Source organism: Protopterus annectens, chromosome 10.part0 (genome assembly GCF_019279795.1).
Source record: "Protopterus annectens isolate FY-2018-M chromosome 10.part0, PAN1.0, whole genome shotgun sequence".
Taxonomy (NCBI): Eukaryota; Metazoa; Chordata; order Ceratodontiformes; family Protopteridae; genus Protopterus; species Protopterus annectens.
In genome coordinates this window covers 1725854431-1725880054 of record NC_056744.1, presented here as the reverse complement: position 1 = coordinate 1725880054, position 25624 = coordinate 1725854431, and the positions used below count along the sequence as shown (strand labels likewise).

Genomic DNA, 25624 nt, shown 5'->3' with positions numbered 1-25624 from the left:
TCTAGTTTTCCTTGTGCACTGGTACCATGTCTGTTTTCCACTCCTTTCTCCCTGTACACTGCTACCATGTCTGAGATTTCCCCTCCTTTCCCCTGTACACCAGTACCATGTCTGTTTTCCCCTCCTTTCCCCCGTACACCAGTACCATGTCTGCTTTCCCCTGTACACCAGTACCATGTTTGTTATTCCTGTTCAGTGAGACAACCATAGTGAGCTGCTTCAGCAGCTTGTCTGTTACTGTAAGGCAGCCTTCAGTGTACTGTGTGGTTTCTAGTGATGTAAAGGTCAGACCTTTCCAGTGCAGTCCCTCACTTTTATTCACCTTCTGCATCTCTGTTTGTGTCTTTATATCCATTAAAGTGTAGCTCTTCCAACTGTTCTACATGTAGGTTTTGCCTTAGAACAACAGACAGTCTAATTCATCCTTCTAATAATATCTAGAATGTTTCATCTGTAATGTGCGAGTTTAAGCCATCTAGATTTCATAGATAAATTCTTCAGTTTTACTGTAGTAGTCTCCTGTGAAATTTTCATCAGAACCACTATGACTCTGACCACCATGTGACCCAAAATGTAGAAAAATGCTTTTGGTATCAAAACAGATTTAGTTGCAGTTAAGTAAAGCAAATTGACCATTTGTAAGACAAGGTTTGTTTTTTGAATAAAAAATGTTATTCTTCACCTGTGTCTAAAGAGCTCACATTAAAGACTTCCTCTTAAGATGGGCCGAGATCTAATTTCCTTGTCGGTCTGTAAAGCCTTCTAAACCCAAAAAGTTTGTATTTGAAGGATGCATACTAAGGTGTCCAAATTTTCAAAGTCATCAGGTCCTTTTTGTGTCAAATAACTGATGCTCTGTAGTTTCAGCATTCTCAACTCTTGTGATGGGAGCTGCTTTTCAAGGCAAAAGATATGTAAGGTTGGTCTTTACTGCTTTCCTTGTTTGAGAAGGAGAAAATGATTCTTCTGAAAAATTAAGATACTTTTTTCTTTGCCTCCTTTTTAACATTTTGTTTTGAATGGTCTCTTGAATAAACATATATTGGATAACTTTGGAACTATTTGTATAGTTGGTGTTCATAGTAATTACAACTCATACAACTTTTTGATTTGCTTTCTAGACATAAATAGGTTGAAATGTCTCCAGCTGTTTAAAAAATCTGCAGCTGTACTGCAGTTGAGTTTAGCACCCTGATGGAAGAAAAAAACAGAACCTTCTAATCTATAAGACCAGGCACTTCAGAAGTTATTTTGCTGCATTTTGGGGAATTGTCATTAATAGATGCAGAGGGCATGGTGCTATAATACAGTTAATTTCTAGTTCCTCATCTTCACCGAATACATTTTCAGACCTCTTCATAATACTGTATCTGTAAGGAGGACCCTGTAAGATGTATCATTCCAAAGGGGTGTTTTCCATTCTGCCTGAAAATCATGAGAAATTATTGATTATGTGAAACACAGTAGGTCATTTTTTTTCTTATTTTTCCTTTATTTTCCAGGGAAGTGAATCTAAATGAAAAGTATCACAGCAATAAGCACAGGGCCATAGGAAGGGGCCATCAGAAGATCGATTTGCAGGGGCCCTAATAACCAAATTTATTTTTTTACTTTTTTTTTAACTGCTGTGCCTCCATTTGAGCATTTGTGGGGACCGAGTGAATTAATGTCACGATGCCCTAACTTAATCTTCCATCTCCCTCTCTCTTCCCCCTCTCTCCCAGTCTTTCTTTTTCTCTTCACTGATCCACCGACCAAATATGCGGGATGTGGGGGGATTACCCAGAGAAAACCTATGTGAATATGCAAGGGCATACAGATTCTATATAAGAGGCACCTCACCTGAGAATCAAACCACAGTGTCTCTTGCTGTGAGGCAACAGTGTTAAAAGATGCACATAGAAACCTGTGCACAGATGGGGGGGCATGCACCCTCCTGCAAGCACCCCAGCTGAGGAATGATGTGAGTTGACCATGCTAATACAGGCACATAAAACCTTGTGCACAGACAGGGAGGACATGTAGACAAAAACAAAAATTCAAACAACTTATCTTTTCTAAACAAATATCTGAGCACTCTGAAACTTGGTAGTCATTATTTATTATTAAGTTTATTTTCTTTGGCGTATACAATATATAAAATCGCAAGAATTAGTATAAACTTCAAACATAGTATTCATTTAACAAATTAATACAAAATATTAAATATTTGTTATATTAAATTTTTAAGACAAAAATGAAATTAAGAAGAACAAAAACTATGCACAATATTTACATTTTGCTCAAGAATTCTTATGATTATGATATTTTTTTTGTGGAGCTTCTCTTCTCAGGTTCTCTTGTTCATGTTTTTTGAATGAAATCCAAAACTGAAGGCCAAAACCTAAGATTTAAAATTTTTGATTTAGAATGCAATTTTATGAAATCTGTTTCTTTATTACATATTTCTTCCAACAGAGTAATTAACTCTGAAAATGTAGGTGTGGCCAGTTGTAACCATTTTCTTGTTATAATTTTCCTAGCAATAGTTAAATAACACCACAAAAAAGAATGCTGAGCATTGTCAACATTTGGACGAGTAGGAACCGTATACAAAATCAAATGTCTAGTAATACAAACGTTATCGGAGCATAAAGCCTGACCAAACATTTGTACAGGCTTCCAATAATCACGTAAAGAGGAACAGTCAAATATAATTATTTATTTTATTTTATTTTACATTTGTTGACCGGGCTAGTCTAGCTGGATACATGTCCATTTTCAGTAGAGGCTCGGGGAGAAAAGCTCCAAAAAACAGAGGTAGATAAACAGAAACATCAGAAGATTAAGTAATTATTATTACATTCATAAATAAAGCAAACAAAAAGGTTATACATATTGGTTGAAAGAGGTACAGACTTAGAATGATGGTCTAACATGGCTACATTGTGGACTCTTAAGGTTTTGGGTTGGGTAGAGGCTTCGGTGGGGCTGGAGCGTTTGCTATTAGTCTGGATTAGAGCAAGGGCATAGCCATTGGGAGTTTAGGAGATCTTTGAGGTGTTTTTTGAATTGGTGAAGAGAGGTCATGTGTCTTAGGTTGTTTGGGAGGGCATTCCAGGATTTGCCAATGGAATTGGCATAGAGTGCTTCGCCTCCCGAGTTGTTAGATTTAATGGTCTGTACTTGTAGGCTTTTGGACGACCTAAGGGATGTAAGGTTGGAGTAGGGGTAAGTATTTTGTTCAGTGAGGGGGTTTTGTCTGGATGGTTGATTGTTTTAAATGCCTCAGTGAGTTGGTTGAGTTTGAGAATGTTGGGCAGTTCTAACCATTCCAGTGTCCTTAGATTTTGGCAGTGATGGGTGCGATAGGGCATTCCTGTTATGAATCTGGCTATGTGGTTATAGGTTGTAGATAGTTTATTGAGTTCTCTCTTGTTAAGGAAGGAGAATATCGGGGAGGCATAAAGTAGTGTGGAGAGGAGGTGGGTCCTGGCGATAGTTAGTTTGGTGTGCGGGGTTAAGAAGTTCTTTATTCTATACATAGACCCGAGTTTCTTGTTTACCGACTTAATGGTCAGGCTGACATGCGTATCAAATTTAAGCTTGTGGTCTATGGTCACCCCTAGTAGTTTGGTGTGGGAGACAGGTTCGATTATGGTCCCATTGTTGGAGGACACGTGGAAGGTTGGGTTGTTGGTATTAGGAGGTTCTTTTCCTTGGTAGGTAATTGGTGTGGGGAAAAATAGAAGTAATTTGGTTTTGGTCGGGTTAAGTAAAAGCTTTAGTTCTGAGAACCATTTTTCAACTAAGGAAAAACAGTTTTGGGTTGCAACTTGGAGTTTGGCGAGAGAAACGTCCGAGCAGATCAGGGTGGAGTCGTCTGCGTATTGAATGCAGGTGGCTTTGGGAATGATAGAGTGTAGACCATTTATAAATATGGAAAAGAGAAGGGGACTGAGAATAGATCCTTGGGGAACACCGATATTAGTGGGGAGTAGGTCTGATAGCCTGTTTTGCCACTGAACTGCCTGTTTTCTACAAGAAAGGTAGTCATTAAACCAACTTATGGTTGATTTGCTAAGATGAAAGGTTTCCAGTGTGTGAATCAACTGTTGGTTATTGACCATGTCGAAGGCTTTGGATAGGTCGAGAAAGAGCGCAGAGGATATTAATTTATTATTGCGGTTGTGGTTGACTGAGTCAACAAAGGAGAGGAGAGCAGTGGTTGTGCTATGATGGGGGCGAAAGCCATGCTGGGTGTTAGATAGGAGGTTATTTCGAGTAAGATGGGTAATGAGTTGTTTGTTAACGCAGCGTTCCATGATTTTGGCTAGAGGAGACAGTATAGCTATTGGTCTGTAGTTAGATGTGTCAGTGGAGGACCCACCTTTATGGAGTGGGATGATATAGGAGATTTTCCAGATTGGGGGAATAGAAGCTTCAGAAATGGACCGGTTGATCAAGATTGAAACAGGGTAGGCTATGGCGTCAGATGCTATTTGTAAGTAATTGGCTGGGAGTAAGTCAGCCGCTAAGGTGGTTGGTTTGAGTTTTTTCAAGAGGGTTCGAATATAGGAGGTAGATGTGGGTTGTAGGTTAAAGGAGGGTTGAGTTGGGTCTTTAGTTAAGGTTATAGCCGAGGGAGAAGTGGTAAGCTGACTGGCAAGAGACTGGATGGTCTCAGTAAAAAATGAATTAAAAGTGTTGGCTATTTCTCCTGGATCTTTACCCATGAGTTTTCAGGGTGGGGTGGTGGATTTACCTGGATGAAGGAGGTGATTGAAACCAGCCCAGAATTTTTTAGGATTATGCTGGTGTTTGACTTGGAGGTGACAGAAATATTGTTTTTTGTCAGACATAACGGCTTCTTTGGTTGAGTTTCTAAGCTGAAGAAACTTGATGCGATCTAGGGGGGTTTTGGTAGTTCTCCATTTGTTCCAGGCCTGATCACGGAGTTTAATTTTGGATTTAGTATCTTTTGTTAGCCAAGGTGCGATACGTTCCTTAGTTCTAATCGTCTCTTAGGAGCGTGAGAGTCAAGTATCTTGAGGAAAGTGTCATTAAAGTATGACACACTCTCATCTAAGGGGAGAGTTTTTAGAATGGACCAATTGCATGCTTTGAGGTCTGCAAGAAATTGGTCTGGGACAAAATTTTTACTGTTCCTAACTAGTCTGGTTAGGGGATGGTTTGAGGTCGGACATTTGTGTTTTATGATAAAGGTAATAAGGTGGTCACTAAGGTCGTTGGGAAGGGTCCCTGCAGTATAGTTATTTGGAGCCTTGTTAGTAAGAATCCAGTCAATGATGCTCTCCTTTTGTTGAGCATTTCCAATTCTAGTGGGAGACAGAATATTTTGAGAGAAGCCATGTAAGTTGATGGGGAGATGATTTGAGTGTTTGGAGTAGAGGGACCAGTCAATATTAATGTCTCCTAGTATTATGGTTTCTTGGGGATAGGTGGCAGCAAACCAACTAAGAATTTGTTCAAGGTTTTCAACATTTTTACCTGGTGGTAAATAAATTACTATGAGATTAATACTTTTTTGGTTGTTTAAGCATAGCTTTAGGGCAATCAGTTCAAGGTTAGGAATTTTTGGGGGTTGGAGAGGATTCATTGTGATGTTCAAGGAGTTCTTAAACATGACAGCTATTCCCCCACCCTTTCTAGTTATTCGATCGGCCCTGAGGATGTTATACCCAGGTGGGATGATTTCTTCATCTTTAGTGCTAGGTTTGAGCCATGTTTCCGATAGACACATGATGTCAGGGGAGTGGGTTGCAAGCATGGCATGTAAGTTGTGAACCTTATTATTGATACTTCTTAGATTGAGGTGAAGGATAAGGAGGGAACCCACTGAGCTTCTAGCTGCTTTCAAGGTGTTAGGGCCTAGGTCAAAATTAGGGCCTGGGTTGGGGTGGATATCGCCATCTTTTGTGATGGATTTTTTCAAGTAGTCAAATATTTTTTTGAGTTTAATTAGTAATTTAAGAGTGTCCTTTGTTGTGGGTGCTTTAGGGTGGGGGAGGGTAGGATGAGTTCTTTTGGAAATTAGGTTATTAACAGGGTAGTGAGAGGGAGGGATGAGATTGGAGGGGTTATGGGAATGTAGAGAGGTGTGACCCTTGGGGAGGTAGGCTCCTGCTAGGGCTAGAGTTTCATAACTTGTTAAAAGATAAGAAATAATAAGGAGTAATGATATGAAGGGAAGGGTGGTGAAAGAGTTTCTATCCATGGTGAGAGGAGAGGTTGGTGAGTGTAATATGCTGGGGGAAATTACCTTGGTAAAATGGGTATATAAAAAGCTGGAGGGGAGAAAAATGGAGTGTAAATGGATAGAGGTTGGCAGGTGGGTGGATGGGGGGAGTAGCCTTAGTAGTATAGACAGACAAAGAAATGGGATGGAGAAGAGTCAGAGTGAGGGACAGTTGTGATTGGTTGGTGATAAGGGGGATGGGCTTAATGACCAATAAATGTAGAGGTAGTGGGGCGGGTAGGAATAGGGGGCAGGGTGGGGCGCGGAGCGAGCCCGAGGGCGAAGCGGAGCGGGGATTACACCACAAGGGTTTTTCCTGGGTCTTAATGGTAACAGCGTATAATGTCAGCTTGTTTGTTTTTATTTTCTTTTTAATTTCTGCTGGAATTACCAGTAGGATAATAGACTAATGTTTGATCTGGTACTGTTTAATTCCTGCAACAGACGCTAATCAGATAATACACTTTAGGTTAGGATAGTCTTTTACCCTGAGTCTCTTTATGAGCTTTTGGACTGAATTCAGAGGTATTTGGAGGAGGCTGGTCTGTGCATTCGCACTGGGAGTCCAAGTAAGTCAGCGACGGAGGTTTAGGAACCACGCGGTGTGCGTCTAGTATGGGGGGCTATCTAAAGAGAGAATAAGGGAGAGAGATAGTAGCTTTAGCAACAGACTACAAGATATCCTTAGTAAAGTGTGATTAATACAGTAGCATTGCCATAGTATTAACAGTGTGAAACAGCAATACAATATATAGGAGACAGTATAATTAACTCACTGTACTTCAGGTAAGACAGTTAATAAGCACCATATTTCAGCAGGTAGGTCAATGAAGTAACTTGTTTGTGTGGCAACCAATAGTGGAACTTATCCAACTAAACATTAACTTTTTACACTTTCTGCCCTATGTGAGTCCAACAGTACAAATTCCTCTTTTAGTGGTAGTGTAATTAATCACGTTTACAGGTATGCTTAGCGACTCATGAAACCAGGCTGTTAAGAAGCAGGCAGAGGTTATTTACGTTTGAAATGTAATAGCAGATTTAAAACCATCATTGAGCAACGCTCCACTATAATCAATGTAATATAATCAATGTAATAGCAGATTAAAAAAACACCATTGAGCAACGCTCCACTGTAATCAAGCATTTAGAGTGATTTAGAGAAAAGTAAGAGCGCAGCACTCATTCTATGCAGTAGAATACAATATTTCCATTGTTTGTTAGCTTAAAATGGTCGAACTTTGAGGCGACGCTAAACGACGCCACGATGCAACAGGCCCATCACTATGAGTGTGCACTACAAGCAAAAACACTTGCGTATAGCAATATTCAAAGCTACAATGCTGATGTTTCCACAGTTTAAATGAGAAGTACAATTCAGCACATAAACACTAGCCTAGTTTTCTCATTAGTTTGAATCAACTTACTTGCGTATAGCAGTATTCAAAACTACAATGCAGGAAGTACACATTAACCTAGTGTTTCCACAGTTTAAATTTAAAATACAATGCAGCACATAAACACTAACCTAGTTTTCTCATTAGTTTAAATCAACCTACAACATACCCTAAAGCTAGCGACCGAACAGGAGGACAGGTCAGGACCTGTGCTAATCCATTGAGCAGAAGTAATGGCGGAAAAACCACTAGGGTGTAATGTAACCTCGCTGACGTCAGGGACTACACCACAAGGGTTTTTCCTGGGTCTTAAAGGTAACAGCGTATAATGTCAGCTTGTTTGTTTTTATTTTCTTTTTAATTTCTGCTGGAATTACCAGTAGGATAATAGACTAATGTTTGATCTAGTACTGTTTAATTCCTGCAACAGACGCTAATCAGATAATACACTTTAGGTTAGGATAGTCTTTTACCCTGAGTCTCTTTATGAGCTTTTGGACTGAATTCAGAGGTATTGGGAGGAGGCTGGTCTGTGCATTCGCACTGGGAGTCCAAGTAAGTCAGCGATGGAGGTTTAGGAACCACGCGGTGTACATCTAGTATGGGGGGGCTATCCTGAGTCTCTTTATGAGCTTTTGGACTGAATTCAGAGGTATTGGGAGGAGGCTGGTCTGTGCATTCGCACTGGGAGTCCAAGTAAGTCAGCGACGGAGGTTTAGGAACCATGCGGTGTGCATCTAGTATGGGGGGCTATCCTGAGTCTCTTTATGAGCTTTTGGACTGAATTCAGAGGTATTGGGAGGAGGCTGGTCTGTGCATTCGCACTGGGAGTCCAAGTAAGTCAGCGACGGAGGTTTAGGAACCACGCGGTGTGCGTCTAGTATGGGGGGCTATCTAAAGAGAGAATAAGGGAGAGAGATAGTAGCTTTAGCAACAGACTACAAGATATCCTTAGTAAAGTGTGATTAATACAGTAGCATTGCCATAGTATTAACAGTGTGAAACAGCAATACAATATATAGGAGACAGTACAATTAACTCACTGTAGTTCAGCAGGTAAGACAGTTAATAAGCACCATATTTCAGCAGGTAGGTCAATGCAGTAACTTGTTTGTGTGGCAACCAATAGTGGAGCTTATCCAACTAAACATTAACTTTTTACACTTTCTGCCCTATGTGAGTCCAACAGTACAAATTCCTCTTTTAGTGGTAGTGTAATTAATCACGTTTACAGGTATGCTTAGCGACTCATGAAACCAGGCTGTTAAGAAGCAGGCAGAGGTTATTTACGTTTGAAATGTAATAGCAGATTTAAAACCATCATTGAGCAACGCTCCACTATAATCAATGTAATATAGTCAATGTAATAGCAGATTTAAAACCACCATTGAGCAACGCTCCACTATAATCAAGCATTTAGAGTGATTTAGAGAAAAGTAAGAGCGCAGCACTCATTCTATGCAGTAGAATACAATATTTCCATCGTTTGTTAGCTTAAAATGGTCGAACTCTGAGGCGACGCTAAACGATGCCACGATGCAACAGGCCCATCACTATGAGTGTGCACTACAAGCAAAAACACTTGTGTATAGCAATATTCAAAGCTACAATGCTGATGTTTCCACAGTTTAAATGAGAAATACAATTCAGCACATAAACACTAGCCTAGTTTTCTCATTAGTTTGAATCAACTTACTTGCGTATAGCAGTATTCAAAACTACAATGCAGGAAGTACACATTAACCTAGTGTTTCCACAGTTTAAATTTAAAATACAATGCAGCACATAAACACTAACCTAGTTTTCTCATTAGTTTAAATCAACCTACAACATACCCTAAAGCTAGCGACTGAACAGGAGGGCAAGTCAGGACCTGTGCTAATCCATTGAGCAGAAGTAATGGCGGAAAAACCACTAGGGTGTAATGTAACCTCGCTGACATCAGGGACTACACCACAAGGGTTTTTCCTGGGTCTTAAAGGTAACAGCGTATAATGTCAGCTTGTTTGTTTTTATTTTCTTTTTAATTTCTGCTGGAATTACCAGTAGGATAATAGACTAATGTTTGAACTGGTACTGTTTAATTCCTGCAACAGACGCTAATCAGATAATACACTTTAAGTTAGGATAGTCTTTTACCCTGAGTCTCTTTATGAGCTTTTGGACTGAATTCAGAGGTATTGGGAGGAGGCTGGTCTGTGCATTCGCACTGGGAGTCCAAGTAAGTCAGCGACGGAGGTTTAGGAACAACGCGGTGTGCATCTAGTATGGGGGGCTATCCTGAGTCTCTTTATGAGCTTTTGGACTGAATTCAGAGGTATTGGGAGGAGGCTGGTCTGTGCATTCGCACTGGGAGTCCAAGTAAGTCAGCGACGGAGGTTTAGGAACCACGCGGTGTGCATCTAGTATGGGGGGCTATCCTGAGTCTCTTTATGAGCATTTGAACTGAATTCAGAGGTATTGGGAGGAGGCTGGTCTGTGCATTCGCACTGGGAGTCCAAGTAAGTCAGCGACGGAGGTTTAGGAACCACGCGGTGTGCATCTAGTATGGGGGGCTATCCTGAGTCTCTTTATGAGCTTTTGGACTGAATTCAGAGGTATTGGGAGGAGGCTGGTCTGTGCATTCGCACTGGGAGTCCAAGTAAGTCAGCGACGGAGGTTTAGGAACCACGCGGTGTGCATCTAGTATGGGGGGCTATCTAGTTTTCTCATTAGTTTATAACATGAGATCAATTTGCTTTACAATTCACTTTTTTGTTGTGCAATCACCTAACTGCTTCCAAACTCAAACCTTCTCCAGAGCTGATAAATACAGGCCTAGTACCTAACTTTACCTTTCTGTACTACAATCCCATAAGTATCAAACTACTACTGTTGCATAGTTTTATATCCTTCTAACCTGTTAAATCACAACACAAGCAGCACCATCACGTTTTACTTTTGAGTAATCCATTTCAAAACATTAGCCGATGGGTTATCACATGCAGTCTATCCTTATATTATCTTTGTCTTCCCACTCCTGAATCACTGTCTGACACATAGACTTCTAGTGTTAGTACCACTTTCAAACACGTGTTTCTGTCTCCCTTTGCCCCTGCATGTGTGTGATGCACTTCACTGTTCTTTCTACTTACTAACCTCCTCCAATGATGCTAAACTCTGCTATCTCTATACTTTTCTACCATTTCTACCTTTATTCTTAAAAAGTAAATGTAAAATCACTCATCTTGTGTCATCCAAAGCAGTTTTAAGTACAACTCCGAATATTTTATAAATGACAGAGGACTGTGATCAGGTCTCTGATCGTAACTAAGTTATTGTGTTCAAAAATGCATTAAAGAAGTTCACCTTGAGAGCACAGCTTGGAAATTTTATTTACTGAATTCTGCAGTGGTGGTGATGCAGTAGCGTTGTCACCTCACAGTAAGACGTTGTGCTGTTCGATTCTCAGCTAGAGCGTCTTCTGTGTGGAGACATACATGAATGGGTGTACCTTCGTTGAAGGTTGTGCATCAGAGCTGGCATCTCAGCACGTAAAAAAAATCTGATGCCAATCATTAGCCCACCGGAGTTCTGCTGTGGCGACCCCTAACCGGGAAAAGCCGAAAGACACAGCAACAACTGTGAGAGCATATCACAAATGATTATGATTGAAGCTATAACCAAAATTTGTAAAACATGAGAAGTATTAGCTGCTATACGGTATGACTTATCTAATAGCGTGTAAAGCTGATGGTTGATTAGAGGTGCAGTTTGCTTCTTGCTGCTGTTTATGTGGCACCATGAGGCGAGTTACAGCTTTTAAAGCAGTCAGTTGGCTTCCAGTGCAGTTGTACAGTGAATACAGTTCTGTCTGCTACTGTAAGGTTCATTTAGATCTAACAGGGAAATTCATACATAAAAACCTCCTCAGAGCAAATTTTTACAATTTGTTGATAACTAGGTTACATTTTACACCATTTTGAAGCACTGTTACAGTGTGCGCTTTGCATTACAAAGGTTTTCCCATCCGTTTCTATCACCAGCCTCCTCCTCTTTTAACAAGAATCAGTCGTTAATTTCTTAATAACTGACTACTGGATATCGTATGCAAATAATGGGCTGAATAGTAGTTTTATTCTTTGTTTGTTATGTAGTGTGTCAAACTTTACATTTTATAATGGGATTAATTTTTCTTTCTGATTATGAAGTCCACATGATTTTTTTGTGGAGCTTTTCTTCCCAGGTTCTCTGTAAATAGTTTTTAAACATACCAGTGGCTATCCTGGTTAAAGAAAGAGCACTAAATAAATGAAATGGAAATAAAATACTACAGTAACTCACTTGCATAATCAGTAAATTAAGTGAATTGTCTTATTTTTCTTGAAGGGATTGAAACCAATCTTGTGTTAATTTTTGGCTTAGATCTGGCCATCTCATTGCAGTTGGTATTATACATTGTGCAGCTGCCTTCATATATTCCTAAACATCAAAGCAACCTATTAGGAGTTTTGTGTTCATTAGGTTAGATTACCATTACACAGTACTGGAAAAAGTAAAAGACCTCCACATGTATGTTGATTGTCAACTTTTGCATGCAATATTTGCCTAACTCTGTGCTACTCATACCAGAGGAGAGCAATACCCAGAATCTTTCTGGTCTGCTTGAATGTTCACTTGCCGTAGGTGTTTAAAAACAGAGTTGACAGTCAGTTTAGCCAGGTTGTATAAAGGAGAGCAGCAACCGAGACCTCCAGAGTAGAAACGCAAGCAACCTCCACCCCCTAACACAACCCAAATGACACATAGCTCACAAACTCAGTGTGCCACTCAACCACAGCCCCTAAGGCATAACAACTTACCCAACACTCTAGTCATAGGTGACGATATAGTCAGGGACACTGATGTTCCCCTCATCAGGCTAAACAAGGAGAAAGTTACAGTCAGCTGCCTGTCGGGTGCCAGGATCTGCCACATAATGCAATGCACTCAGTTCACTTCACAACAAGTACAAATGTGACTGTCATTGTCCATGTTGGTGTGAATGACCTAAGACGTACCTCCCTGGACTACATGAAAAGAGACATGGAGGAGCTCTCCGATCTTGTAGCCCAGGCAGGTATGACCCTACCCCTGAGAAGCATCCTGCCATCACCCAGAATGATACCACAGTACAAGGACAAAATGATTGACTTCAACAATTGGCTATCCTTCTGGTGTCATTTTAAGGGGATCCAGTACCTGTCTGCCTGGGATGACATGATGGACAGACCACGATGCTTTGCCAGAGATGGCCTGCACCTATCACCCTTGGGATTCCGGATACTGGCTAAGGCTCTTGCCACCCCTATAGTGCCTTTTTTAGGCAAGGTTCAAATGACAAATTCACCACTGTAACAGGTACAAGCAAGCAAAATCTGAGGTTAATGCTACTCATTGCTAGAAGTCTAAACCTCAAAAGGCACTCACTTGAGGCACTCCTTAAAATGAAGAACATAGACATCTGTGTAGTGACAGAGACCTGGTTCAAGGCTCCAGAGAGCACCCCTGCATTACCAGACTATAATTCATATCACACCTTTCGGCCACCTAACCTGAACCAAAACACTAAAGGTGGAGGCGTGTCCATATTCATTAAGGATATCCACACCTCCAGGCTAGTTGCTCATCATAATGCATCCGAGATTATCCAAGTGCAACTAACTCTGGGCAAGACTGCAATCCAAATTGCAACTTGCTACAGATCCCCCACCATGCCCCAGGATTCCCACTCCTCATTTCTTGATACACTAGAAAATATTAGGGTACAACCCAACACCCTAATAATGGGTGATTTCAACTACCCCACCATTAACTGGGAAAACTACTCATGTAACAACTCTTTTGCGCAACATTTTCTGGAATTCATAAATTCCACTGCCTTGGATCACCTTATCCACACCCCCGCCAGGGGCAGCAATATCCTAGACCTAGTCATAACCAGCATGGGCAAACGGTGTTCCACACCAGAGGTTAATTCCTCATTGGTCAGATCCGACCACAAGCTAATCATCCTAGACATACACATCCCACCCCCACCCCATTAGGGAAACCACCGTAAAGTTTTTCTCCAAAGCCAACTTCACGCTTCTTAAGACAGAAGTGGCAAACTTCACGACACCCATGCAGACAGACAATAGAGGTACGACTGCTGAATCCTACACAAATGCACTTTATAAGCACTTACATGAGTGCATGGATCATGCTATCCCTAACAGAACCAAGATGCTATCCTCCAAAAAAGGAAGCCAATCTGGTGGTCCCCTGCCATAAACAGACTCTACAACAGAAGAAAGAAACTGTTGCAAAAAAGAGTAAAATCCCATGATTGGAGGAACTCCCTGGTCAGCCTCAGTAAAAAGCTGAGATCCCTCATAAAATCCTCCAAAGCTAGTTGCGAAAACAAAAATCACCACTGATTCTAAAGACAACCACAAAGCATTCTTTAGCTATGTTAAGAATCTCAATGGCAACACTCGGATCTTCTCTGAGTTACAGCACAATGGCACTAAATATAAACTGATATTGCCAACATCCTGGCAGATAGGTTCAGTGCTAACTTTACCTCCCTCACATCCCCTAAAGGGCTCATCTCTATACCAGAAGAATGCAAAGTTCCTGTAATCACGGCTGCACGGGTAAAAAAAACACTCTCCAAAGCCAAGAACACAGCATCCATGGGACCTGACAACATCCCAGGCTACGTTCTACATGAACTACAGAACAAACTGGCACCCCACCTAAGTGCCATGTTCAGTCATAGCCTCACCTCAGGCTTTGTGCCCACTGAATGGTGCAAAGTGATGGTTATCCCATTCCACAAAGGGGGAGCCACCACGGACCCTGGGAACTACGGCCCCATTAGCCTGATGAGCCTGGTCTGCAAGGCCATGGGACGTATTGTCATGGAACTTATAAAAAAGACATTGGCAATCTCCAAACTCTGGACCCCACCCAGTTCAGGTTTGTAAAAGGCAGATCATGTCTACTAAACTGATAGACTTCTTTGAAGCAGTCATCAAAACTGTAGACGAGGGCAAAGTGGTTCACACAGCCTATCTAGACGAGGGTAAAGTGGTTCACACAGCCAATCCAGATCACACCAAGAATTTTGACACCATCCCCCACTCTGGAATTATAGATAAACTCACTAAACTAGGTGTAAATCCCTATGTCACAAGATAGCTTGCCAACTGTCTCGCTGACAGAACCCACATTGTGAAAGTGTCAGACTCCAAATCCGACTTCAGACCAGTGACAAGTGGAGTACAACAGGGTTCAGTCCTGGGTCCTCTCCTGTTTGGTATCTACTTTTCTGAAGTACAGGCTAACACAGAAGGTCTTTGGCTAACGAAGTCTGCAGATGACTGCAAACTAGGAGCCTTAATTGAAACTCCTAACAATGTGGACATCCTACAAAAGGGCCTCACTGAGACAGATGCCTGGTGTCAACACCATGGCCTGAAGCTCAGTGCCAAAAAGTGCATTGTCATCCTCTTTGGTAAAAACTCTGTACCCATGAACTACCACACAGGTGGTAGTAAACACAAAGTGTGATAAGAGAGCTTGGGACACAGGAGGACAGTAGTCTGTCCTTTGATAATCACATCACCACAGTAGTCAGGAAATCCTTCTACGTGGCACACCTCATCACAAAAGGTTTCTCATCCAGGGAAAAAAAAAGGTAATTGTTTCCCTCTACTCGTCACTGTTTAGACCCATTATAGAGTACAACTCCCCTTTTGGTATGTACCTCACACGACATCTACAACAACTGGAAAGGCCGCAGAAATACCTCACAAAGAGGATTACCGGCCTCAAACAGATGCCCTATGCAGACCATCTCAAAAAAACTCCAGCTTTACTCTGTTGCATATCGCCTGCTCAGAGGCAGTCTCTGCCTAACATATACAAAGCTATGTCAAACCCAGAGCTGTTGGACATGGTCCACTTAAAGAAATCCCAATCCCTCCGAGCTACATGCTCTAGGGACCTAAACCTTGTCACCACAATAAACAGAACATGCTGGTGGGATAGATTCCTGTCCCAGAGACTTCCCATACTCTGGACAAACTAACTATCTATATCAAACAAAGACCCTCATTAGCACTCTTCAAGAAAAATCTAGATGATTGGATGGGAAATAGGAAATTCACCCCGGGGATCACTTCTGTGGCTCTGTTTGACAGGGGCACAGGAAAATACTTTTCTTGGGTGGCGAATGCCAGGGTACGTTTTTGGCTAGGCTTATGTAGGCCCTAGGCACAATAGCCTAGTACCTACCCATGAACCTATAAGTATTTTGACAGGTCTGTAAGACCTTGTAACTAGTCAGGAATCAATGTGAGAGTAAACATTTTAACTAATTCTGACCACAGCATATTATTGAGGAATTTTGTATTTTTTTTTTTTTTTTTTTTTTTTGGTGTGACTAAAAAAGCCTCAGCACATAGCAAAGATAGGATCATTTGCCAGAAAAATGAACGTCAAGTTGTTTTGTACATGGATGGGCAAAAAGCAACATCAACATTTAAGGATAACTTATCAACAGGTCCTGGTGGGTTAAATGCCCTTTTAAGTAAAGTAATAAATCATTTTTAGTGTTTGACTGTTATTTTTAAATGCTTCAAGCAGGGTTTGTACCTTCTGTATGTATAGAATCATTTGTGACACCTATACATAACTGTCTGCCATGTTGCAGTAATTACCCTTATCATCCCTAAACCTTTCCAGTATAATTGATTAATTCTTTGAAAATATACCAATAGAGAAATTACGAAGGGAAGCAAAGCAAGATTCAGATGTTGACCAACATGGATTTATGAAGGATACTGCTTGACTAATCTTTGTTGGCTTTTGCTTGAATCTGATTGATAAGGAGTTGTAGGGAGATGCTATGCACTTTTGTAGGTCCAGGCCTTTGACTCTGGTTTTAATTATGCCTGTATGTAGAACAATGTAATCTTTGTGAATTTACATCTACATTATTAAATGGACAAAGACAAGTTTAGAGGACTGAATATATAGGGTGAGAGTAAGGAACACGTACTCTGAGAGAGTTGTTGAACTGTCTCTATTCTCCATAGGCTACAGGCTGATTTAAAGGGGAGATGATCCTCGTTTATAAATGCTACAAAAATGTAGGGTGTAGGATGTAGGGTGAGATTAAGGAACACGTACTCTGAGAGATTTGTTGAACTGTCTCTATTCTCCATAGGCTACCAGCTGATTTAAAGGGGAGATGATCCTCGTTTATAAATGCTACAAAAATGTAGGGTGTAGGATGTAGGGTGAGAGTAAGGAACACGTACTCTGAGAGAGTTGTTGAACTGTCTCTATTCTCCATAGGCTGCAGACTGATTTAGAGGGGAGATGATCCTAGTTTATAAATGCTACAAAAATGTAGGGTGTAGGATGTAGGGTGAGATTAAGGAACACGTACTCTGAGAGATTTGTTGAACTGTCTCTATTCTCCATAGGCTACCAGCTGATTTAAAGGGGAGATGATCCTCGTTTATAAATGCTACAAAAATGTAGGGTGTAGGATGTAGGGTGAGAGTAAGGAACACGTACTCTGAGAGAGTTGTTGAACTGTCTCTATTCTCCATAGGCTACAGGCTGATTTAAAGGGGAGATGATCCTCATTTATAAATGCTACAAAAATGTAGGGTGTAGGATGTAGGGTGAGATTAAGGAACACGTACTCTGAGAGAGTTGTTGAACTGTCTCTATTCTCCATAGGCTACAGGCTGATTTAAAGGGGAGATGATCCTAGTTTATAAATGCTACAAAAATGTAGGGTGTAGGATGTAGGGTGAGAGTAAGGAACACGTACTCTGAGAGAGTTGTTGAACTGTCTCTATTCTCCATAGGCTACCAGCTGATTTAAAGGGGAGATGATCCTCGTTTATAAATGCTACAAAAATGTAGGGTGTAGGATGTAGGGTGAGAGTAAGGAACACGTACTCTGAGAGAGTTGTTGAACTGTCTCTATTCTCCATAGGCTGCAGGCTGATTTAGAGGGGAGATGATCCTCGTTTATAAATGCTACAAAAATGTAGGGTGTAGGATGTAGGGTGAGAGTAAGGAACACGTACTCTGAGAGAGTTGTTGAACTGTCTCTATTCTCCATAGGCTACCAGCTGATTTAAAGGGGAGATGATCCTCGTTTATAAATGCTACAAAAATGTAGGGTGTAGGATGTAGGGTGAGAGTAAGGAACACGTACTCTGAGAGAGTTGTTGAACTGTCTCTATTCTCCATAGGCTACAGGCTGATTTAAAGGGAGATGATCCTCGTTTATAAATGCTACAAAAATGTAGGGTGTAGGATGTAGGGTGAGAGTAAGGAACACGTACTCTGAGAGAGTTGTTGAACTGTCTCTATTCTCCATAGGCTGCAGGCTGATTTAAAGGGGAGATGATCCTCGTTTATAAATGCTACAAAAATGTAGGGTGTAGGATGTAGGGTGAGAGTAAGGAACACGTACTCTGAGAGAGTTGTTGAACTGTCTCTGTTCTCCATAGGCTGCAGGCTGATTTAGAGGGGAGATGATCCTCGTTTATAAATGCTACAAAAATGTAGGGTGTAGGATGTAGGGTGAGAGTAAGGAACACGTACTCTGAGAGAGTTGTTGAACTGTCTCTGTTCTCCATAGGCTGCAGGCTGATTTAGAGGGGAGATGATCCTCGTTTATAAATGCTACAAAAATGTAGGGTGTAGGATGTAGGGTGAGAGTAAGGAACACGTACTCTGAGAGAGTTGTTGAACTGTCTCTATTCTCCATAGGCTACCATCTGATTTAGAGGGGAGATGATCCTAGTTTATAAATGCTACAAAAATGTAGGGTGTAGGATGTAGGGTGAGAGTAAGGAACACGTACTCTGAGAGAGTTGTTGAACTGTCTCTGTTCTCCATAGGCTACCAGCTGATTTAAAGGGGAGATGATCCTAGTTTATAAATGCTAAAAAATGTAGGGTGTAGGATGTAGGGTGAGAGTAAGGAACACGTACTCTGAGAGAGTTGTTGAACTGTCTCTATTCTCCATAGGCTACCAGCTGATTTAAAGGGGAGATGATCCTAGTTTATAAATGCTACAAAAATGTAGGGTGTAGGATGTAGGGTGAGAGTAAGGAACACGTACTCTGAGAGAGTTGTTGAACTGTCTCTATTCTCCATAGGCTACCAGCTGATTTAAAGGGAGATGATCCTAGTTTATAAATGCTACAAAAATGTAGGGTGTAGGATGTAGGGTGAGAGTAAGGAACACGTACTCTGAGAGAGTTGTTGAACTGTCTCTATTCTCCATAGGCTACCAGCTGATTTAAAGGGGAGATGATCCTAGTTTATAAATGCTACAAAAATGTAGGGTGTAGGATGTAGGGTGAGAGTAAGGAACACGTACTCTGAGAGAGTTGTTTAACTGTCTCTATTCTCCATAGGCTACAGGCTGATTTAAAGGGGAGATGATCCTCGTTTATAAATGCTACAAAAATGTAGGGTGTAGGATGTAGGGTGAGAGTAAGGAACACGTACTCTGAGAGAGTTGTTGAACTGTCTCTATTCTCCATAGGCTGCAGGCTGATTTAAAGGGGAGATGATCCTAGCTTATAAATGCTACAAAAATGTAATTAGGTATCCCTTAATGAGGGATGATTTTTACAGCACTTCTGCATGAGGACCACCCAGGCACTGGTTACATTATCAGTCTGTAACCCCAGCCTAAAAAGGAAAACTGTCCGTTATATGCTTGGGAGGTTCTGGAACTTATTACCTTTACGTATTAGGAAGGCAGCGAGTTTAGTCGGCTTTTAGAAACAATTAGATGTGATAATGTGGTGTTCCCCAGATTTACATGCCGGCAGACCCTGTATACCGAGCATTAAACAATAGCATTATATAACTTGAAGACTGGCGGTTTCCATCCCATCATGAGTTTTCCCTCCTTCCTGTCTGATAGAATAACAAACTTTAGTCAATAAATATGACACATATATAAATCCATTTTTATAACCGAGTATATTTATGTGTTTACTATAATTCGTGCTATTTTTTCATTTATTCTTCTTTCCTATTATTGTAAAATGTGCATAATCAAGGAGGTATGCTTTGAAATTTCAGTGCTGACAGCTCTGGCATATCTGTCACTAGTGATTCTGAAAATATCTGTATGCTTGCCCATTTTTGCGTTTCTTTCCAAGAAAAGTTATTTGATTTAGCAGTCATCTTGGCTTACTGATCTCCAAATGTACGTAAATGTTTTAACAGCCAGCCTTTTTAGTTTATTTTGTTATTTATTTTATGTTTGACATTTTGTTGGCTGGATTAGTTGGACTGGGCAGCAGCAGCCCTTTTTCAGTGGAGGCCTGAGGAGAAAAGCTCCAAAAAGTACAAGTAACAAAAGTAATCACATGACACAGTTATAACTAAAATTACAATAATCCCAATATGTATGAGCTATATGTTGAAACAACATGCTAGAAAATTGTCATTAAATTGTAAACATAATATAGTGCAACGTTTCATACAATAGTAAGCAGAATGCAGAAAATATAGACAAGTTTGTAAAACAGAAAGTAACAAATACATAAACAGGAGATAAGCTCAGGGAAGAGCCAATTTCCAAGACTACAGCTGTGGGAGTTGTAAGAGCTACTGATTGTTAATAGACTTTATTAGAAGCAGAAGCAGAGAGGTGGGAGAAAAGGTTGCTGCAATAGTATAGTTTTATTTATTTAATTCATTTATGTACGCATTTATTAATTCATATATTTATTTAATATCCACAGGACAAGCTAAAAACAGCCTTATCATCCCTGGAACTAAAAGTCGGACATCTTAAAGGTCAGCAGAAGACAAATGAGAAGGAACTCCTGAACATACATGTAAGTAAAGGGACTGTGATCATTTCTGAGTGTCCTGAATGCAGGTGGTCAGTATCAAAGGTAGAAGACTGTGTTGTGCTTTGTAGGTCTGCCTGTGGCTAGTGACAAAGAAAAGGTGAACCAAATTTGGAACCCAAAACATGATATTTTACTATTGGCAAGCTAGAGGACAATTTACGGTTTATTTAATATTGTTTCACCATATCCATTTACGTCACCAGACAGTTCATAGAATATTTAGCAAATCATTTATTGATTATTTTTGATATTACTAATCATTTAATAGTAAGGCTATAAGAACTGTGTGTGTGTGTGTGTGTGTGTGTGTGTGTGTGTGTGTGTGTGTGTGTGTGTGTGTGTGTGTGTGTGTGTGTGTGTGTGTGTGTGTGTGTGTGTGTGTGTGTGCGTGCACAGCTGGAATATTACTAGTGTCCATTTACAAAAGACTCATGATGACATGTTGGTCTACCTCACAGATCAGGAGAGTCAGGATGTGTCTATACATGCATGCATCAGATGCTGTTCCCACCCCATTCAGATGGATGCATGGTGATGTACACCCTTCAATGGAAACATAGACCATCTGGAGGGTGTGTTTGAAGTGTGTAGCAAAACCATGTCTGGTAACGTATGTTCTGACTCATGCTATAGGCAATCTGTGATGTTGTCCAAGCCCATTGATTCTGTGTGATAGGCCTGCATGACGGTAAGACGGTGCATATTGCCTATCTTGATATGTTCTAAGGTTTGGACACATCCCCCACTCAGTTATCATTGACAAACTCTACCAGCTGGGGATTAACACCTACATCACTAGATGGTTAACCAATTGCCTCACCAACAGACCACATACAATGAAAGTTCGTGAGTCAATCTCTACCACAAGAGCAGTCACCATTGATGAACCCCAGTGATCTGTGCTGGGTTCAGTACTGTTTGGAATCTATTTCTCAGCAGTCCAGGCTACAGAATATGACCTGTGCCTTACCAAGTTTGATGATTCCTACATATTGGTTACAGTAATTGAATCCACCAATGGTGTTAATGTAATACGGGAAGGGCTAACTCAGACAAATGATTGGTGCCAAAGCCACGCAGTCTACTAATAAATATAAAATATGTCAGGATTTGGGCTTTATGCAAAGTGGAATTTCCTGGTAAGTACACCATTGACAACACTGCCCCCATGCTGAAACCAGAGTTGCAAGATCTGGGAACATGCCTAGATAGAAATCATAACTTTGACCAACAACTGTCCACAGTGGTATGGAAAGGTGACCTAGTACACCCCATAAGTCAGGCCATCATACCCAAATCTGAGAATTATATAACAGCACTGTACTTGAAGGTCACCAGAACACTAATTTCAGTGTAGTGCTTCCTTTTGCATGTAACTCACCAGACACCTGCAGCAGCTGGACAGACCACGGGGTATTTTTGCATCAAGAAAATACAAGTCCTACAAACCATGCTATGATGTATGTGGATAGACTGAAAGCCCTGCTCCTGAAATCTGTCATGTATAGGATGAGGTGACTTGTGCCTGGACTACGGGCCATCTCTGACCCTGCCTGATGGGTGTACTGCACATCTGCAAATCAGCAGGGCTTGGTGAGAGGAAGACTGTAAGAGCACAGTCCCACATGCTGTTGTAAAATGCTGTCTCTAATGTCATGCAAGAGCCCCCCCACACACACACACACATGCATGCACAAACCTCCCATTTGACAGTAGAGCCCCCCCCTCCCCCCCCCCCCCACACACACACACATGCATTCACACCTCCCATTTGACTGTAGTGAGAACAGGACCCCTACCTATCCAAGTACAGACTACAGAACTCGGGACATTACGCAGGTGCCACAGCACAAGTCTGACTTTTACAAGGCTGCAGGACAATTTATTGTGGTTGATATCAGCAGGGGATGTTGGAGACAGGAGGTTGGCAGTGCTGCCTCAAATGTATGGGTAGGTATTTTAACAATATAATGTATATTGTCATTCTGTAGATGTGCATGGTATGTAACACAGCATGTGTTTATTTATGTAGTGGATTTTTTATATTTGTGAACAACTACTGAGAGACCATGTTCACAGTGCATGGGGGATGGAAAAGATGGCTGCATTGCAAATATCTATCATATTCTTAGATAAGGCCTTCATTATTTCCTGTTTACACATACATTTTTATGTTTCAAGCATTAAATGGACATTAAACAGCAGTTATACATGCTAATGTCCAGTTTGAATATCACACCACAGAGCAGTGGGTTTGTGCGATGGCTGCAAACTGAGCATGTGAGATGCACATTTAGTTAGCTTTTACTTGTTTGTACATAGATAAGCAGTGCACAAACATGAGGCTCATTGCTAAAATGATGAGATGTAGTACTGACTGTATGAAAAAAATAATATAATGAACAAGCACATGCACTTTTATGACCCTGTTTATATTGTTTGCCTGTAATAAGCTGTTTTAAAGTTAAACAATGTATATATTTTCCACACCGTCTAAGTATATAAAAGCTGATACTTGTAACATTGTAAAGTATTTCAGATTTTTTTGATGTTTTTTTGTTACTGAATATCGCTTGTCTATGATGAATAAAGGCGTGTTGTTTTGGAACACTATCTGGATTTCATGATTTTTGGAAGTTATTGTCACTGAGCTCATCAGTGAAGTTTTACGACTAGTACTTTTTCTGTTTTTTGTTGTTTTTTTATTGACTGTATGAAACACAGTTGCTGACTCTGTGGCAGCAAGTGTAAATGCACTGACACATTTATTTTTTAGCACAGATGATATAAGGTTCAAATCCATGTGTATATAATACTTCTAAAGAAGTAGGGATAATGGAATGAGATAATTCCTTTAGCTACAGTCACTATGTGTTACTGTGTATTTGCATAGCGCAGCATGTTTAAGCAGCATTACATGAAGCTAACTACACCAAGAATGTGCTGCTGGGCATTGGTGTGCAATGCCAGACTCCGTACAAACATATAAGCCAAATAGTGAAGGGCTCCATTTTTTTTGTCCATTTGTGAGTGTTGTGTGTGATTCTATTTTTTGACCAGATTATTGGTGTTAAAATGGGTTAGATAGGAAAGTGGTAGAATGTGGGAGAAGCAGGGGGAAGAACAAGGGGAAAGCAATATAAGAATGTGCAGGAGGGAGGTAGGAAAGAACCATAGCTATCCATTTCTTACAGTGTAAAATAAAAATATGTACAGAATGTTAGCTGAATTTGGACTGTCACCTATATAAAGAGGGGTGACAGCAATGCAGTCGTGTTTTATAGCCAATTGGACTGAATCAAGTGTGTCAAGCAGACGTGTATGAAATGCAGAGTTATGTTTGAGACAATATATTTTTTTTGTGGGACAGCTGCCCTTTTTTCATTGAGAGGAATGCTGGGTAAGGTATATTCATATTTCTGGGTGAGGTAAGTTGAGTAGGTGAGGAAGCAAATGCAAAAAAAAAAAAAAAAAAAAGACAGACAAGATGAGACACGGATGGTGAGGGACACAAAAGGTTGGGAACACCTCAGGTTTACCACAGTGAAACCTAGGCACAGTGATAATCTAGTCCTCACCCACAGATCTGTCATGACTGTCCCCTTACTCCTCTGGTAGCTGGAGTGCTTGACCTCTCCTCCTCCAATGTATATGAGGGAGACAAGTCTCTTCATCTGGTGTAGGTGTGTGCCATTGCCTCTGCGTATGGCCCTATACACCAGCCATGGCAACTCCTGACAGATGAAGAAATCACTACCTCCACCAGTACTCCCAGAGGGTACCACAGCACCAGCTTCCGTGCACCACTACCTGATGGCCCAGGTAGTGAAGGTGCAGCAAAGGCAGTTTTGCCAGGTTGGGTCCCAGATGTGCTGGGCATTGGTTCTGGAGCCAGTGGAGTGGGTACAGGCTGACTCACTGAAGTCGGCCAACCTGTCTTTGCTGTAAATCATTGATTTGTTACAGGTGGATTACATGGAGACATTTGGTTAACACAATGTATAAAAAAAGAAGTAAGGGTAGCGGTGAGAGACATAAAGAGAGAATGCATTTTATGTCACATATGATGGTACTAATGTTATCACAATACTGCTATTTTGTCTGAAGTTTTACATTTACGTATACATCCTAACCACGGATTGCTCAAACTATTATTTGCAAAGTGCATATATTGTACTTGTGCTTGATCTAAATATACAGATTACAGTGAACAGCAGGACATTTATGCCAGTAGTACAGATTCTAAAATCTGAAATATTAACGATTTAGCAGTATTGTTTAGTTGCTACTTGTGGTATTTGAATCCAGAACCTCTGATTATAGTCTTACACTTGACTCCTTAAGTTGGTTTGTGCTACAGAGTTATGCATGCATACATGCTTGTACAGTTAGGACATGCATGCTTGATGTGCTACTACTGTATAGAAGACAAAAATATCCTACTACAATTTTAAAACTACAACAAGACTTCTCTTCTGCTGCATAAATGCCTTTAGCTTCCCCCAGCCTCTCCAAATATTCATCGTGAGTGTGACAGTTCACATCTGTCTCGGGATTTGCTGTGAAAGAACAAAAAAAAAAAAGAAGAGCATTATAGGTTCATAGATAGGTTCATAGGTTAGTACTAGGCTAACTGCCCTTGCGAGCCATTTTAAGTCTAGCCAATAATCCCTTGTGAGACTCAAACCCTGCACCTTGTGTTTGCAAGGTAAGCACCTTAACTATTAGGCCACCCTCCCAACTGATATTATGCATATCAGTCTGGTCTACCTGTAGCTTTCGTTGTACTATAAATTCTCTATGTAAGCTTACTTACACAGCTGTGGGATGTCTTGTTCTGAACTCCGCCAACCACTGGTTGAGTGTATCCTTCTTACGTCTGTGTAGTTCATTAAAATTGTGCCTATATTGTTCTCCAGTGTGTGGAATACCAGTTGCCAAGGATACAGCCTGAGCCAAACTAGTCCATGCCTTAGACTTGTACTGAGAGCCAGAATAGTCCCTTTGCAGAAGCCTTTGGCTGTGGCACTTTACCATGAGTCCAATAAAGATTCTGGACTCCTGCACAC

The 25624-nt window shown here is 40.8% G+C and overlaps 1 protein-coding gene across 1 annotated transcript in view; it reads left to right on the top strand.

The window, feature by feature from the left end:
- The window catches only part of LOC122813967 (nuclear factor 7, brain-like), a 144988-nt gene that overhangs the window by 4527 nt on the left and 114837 nt on the right, over positions 1 to 25624 (top strand). The window contains exon 2 of the mRNA XM_044086522.1: positions 20442 to 20537. Within this exon, the coding sequence (XP_043942457.1) occupies positions 20442 to 20537 (96 nt within the window). The remainder of the gene's footprint in view (positions 1 to 20441; positions 20538 to 25624) is intronic.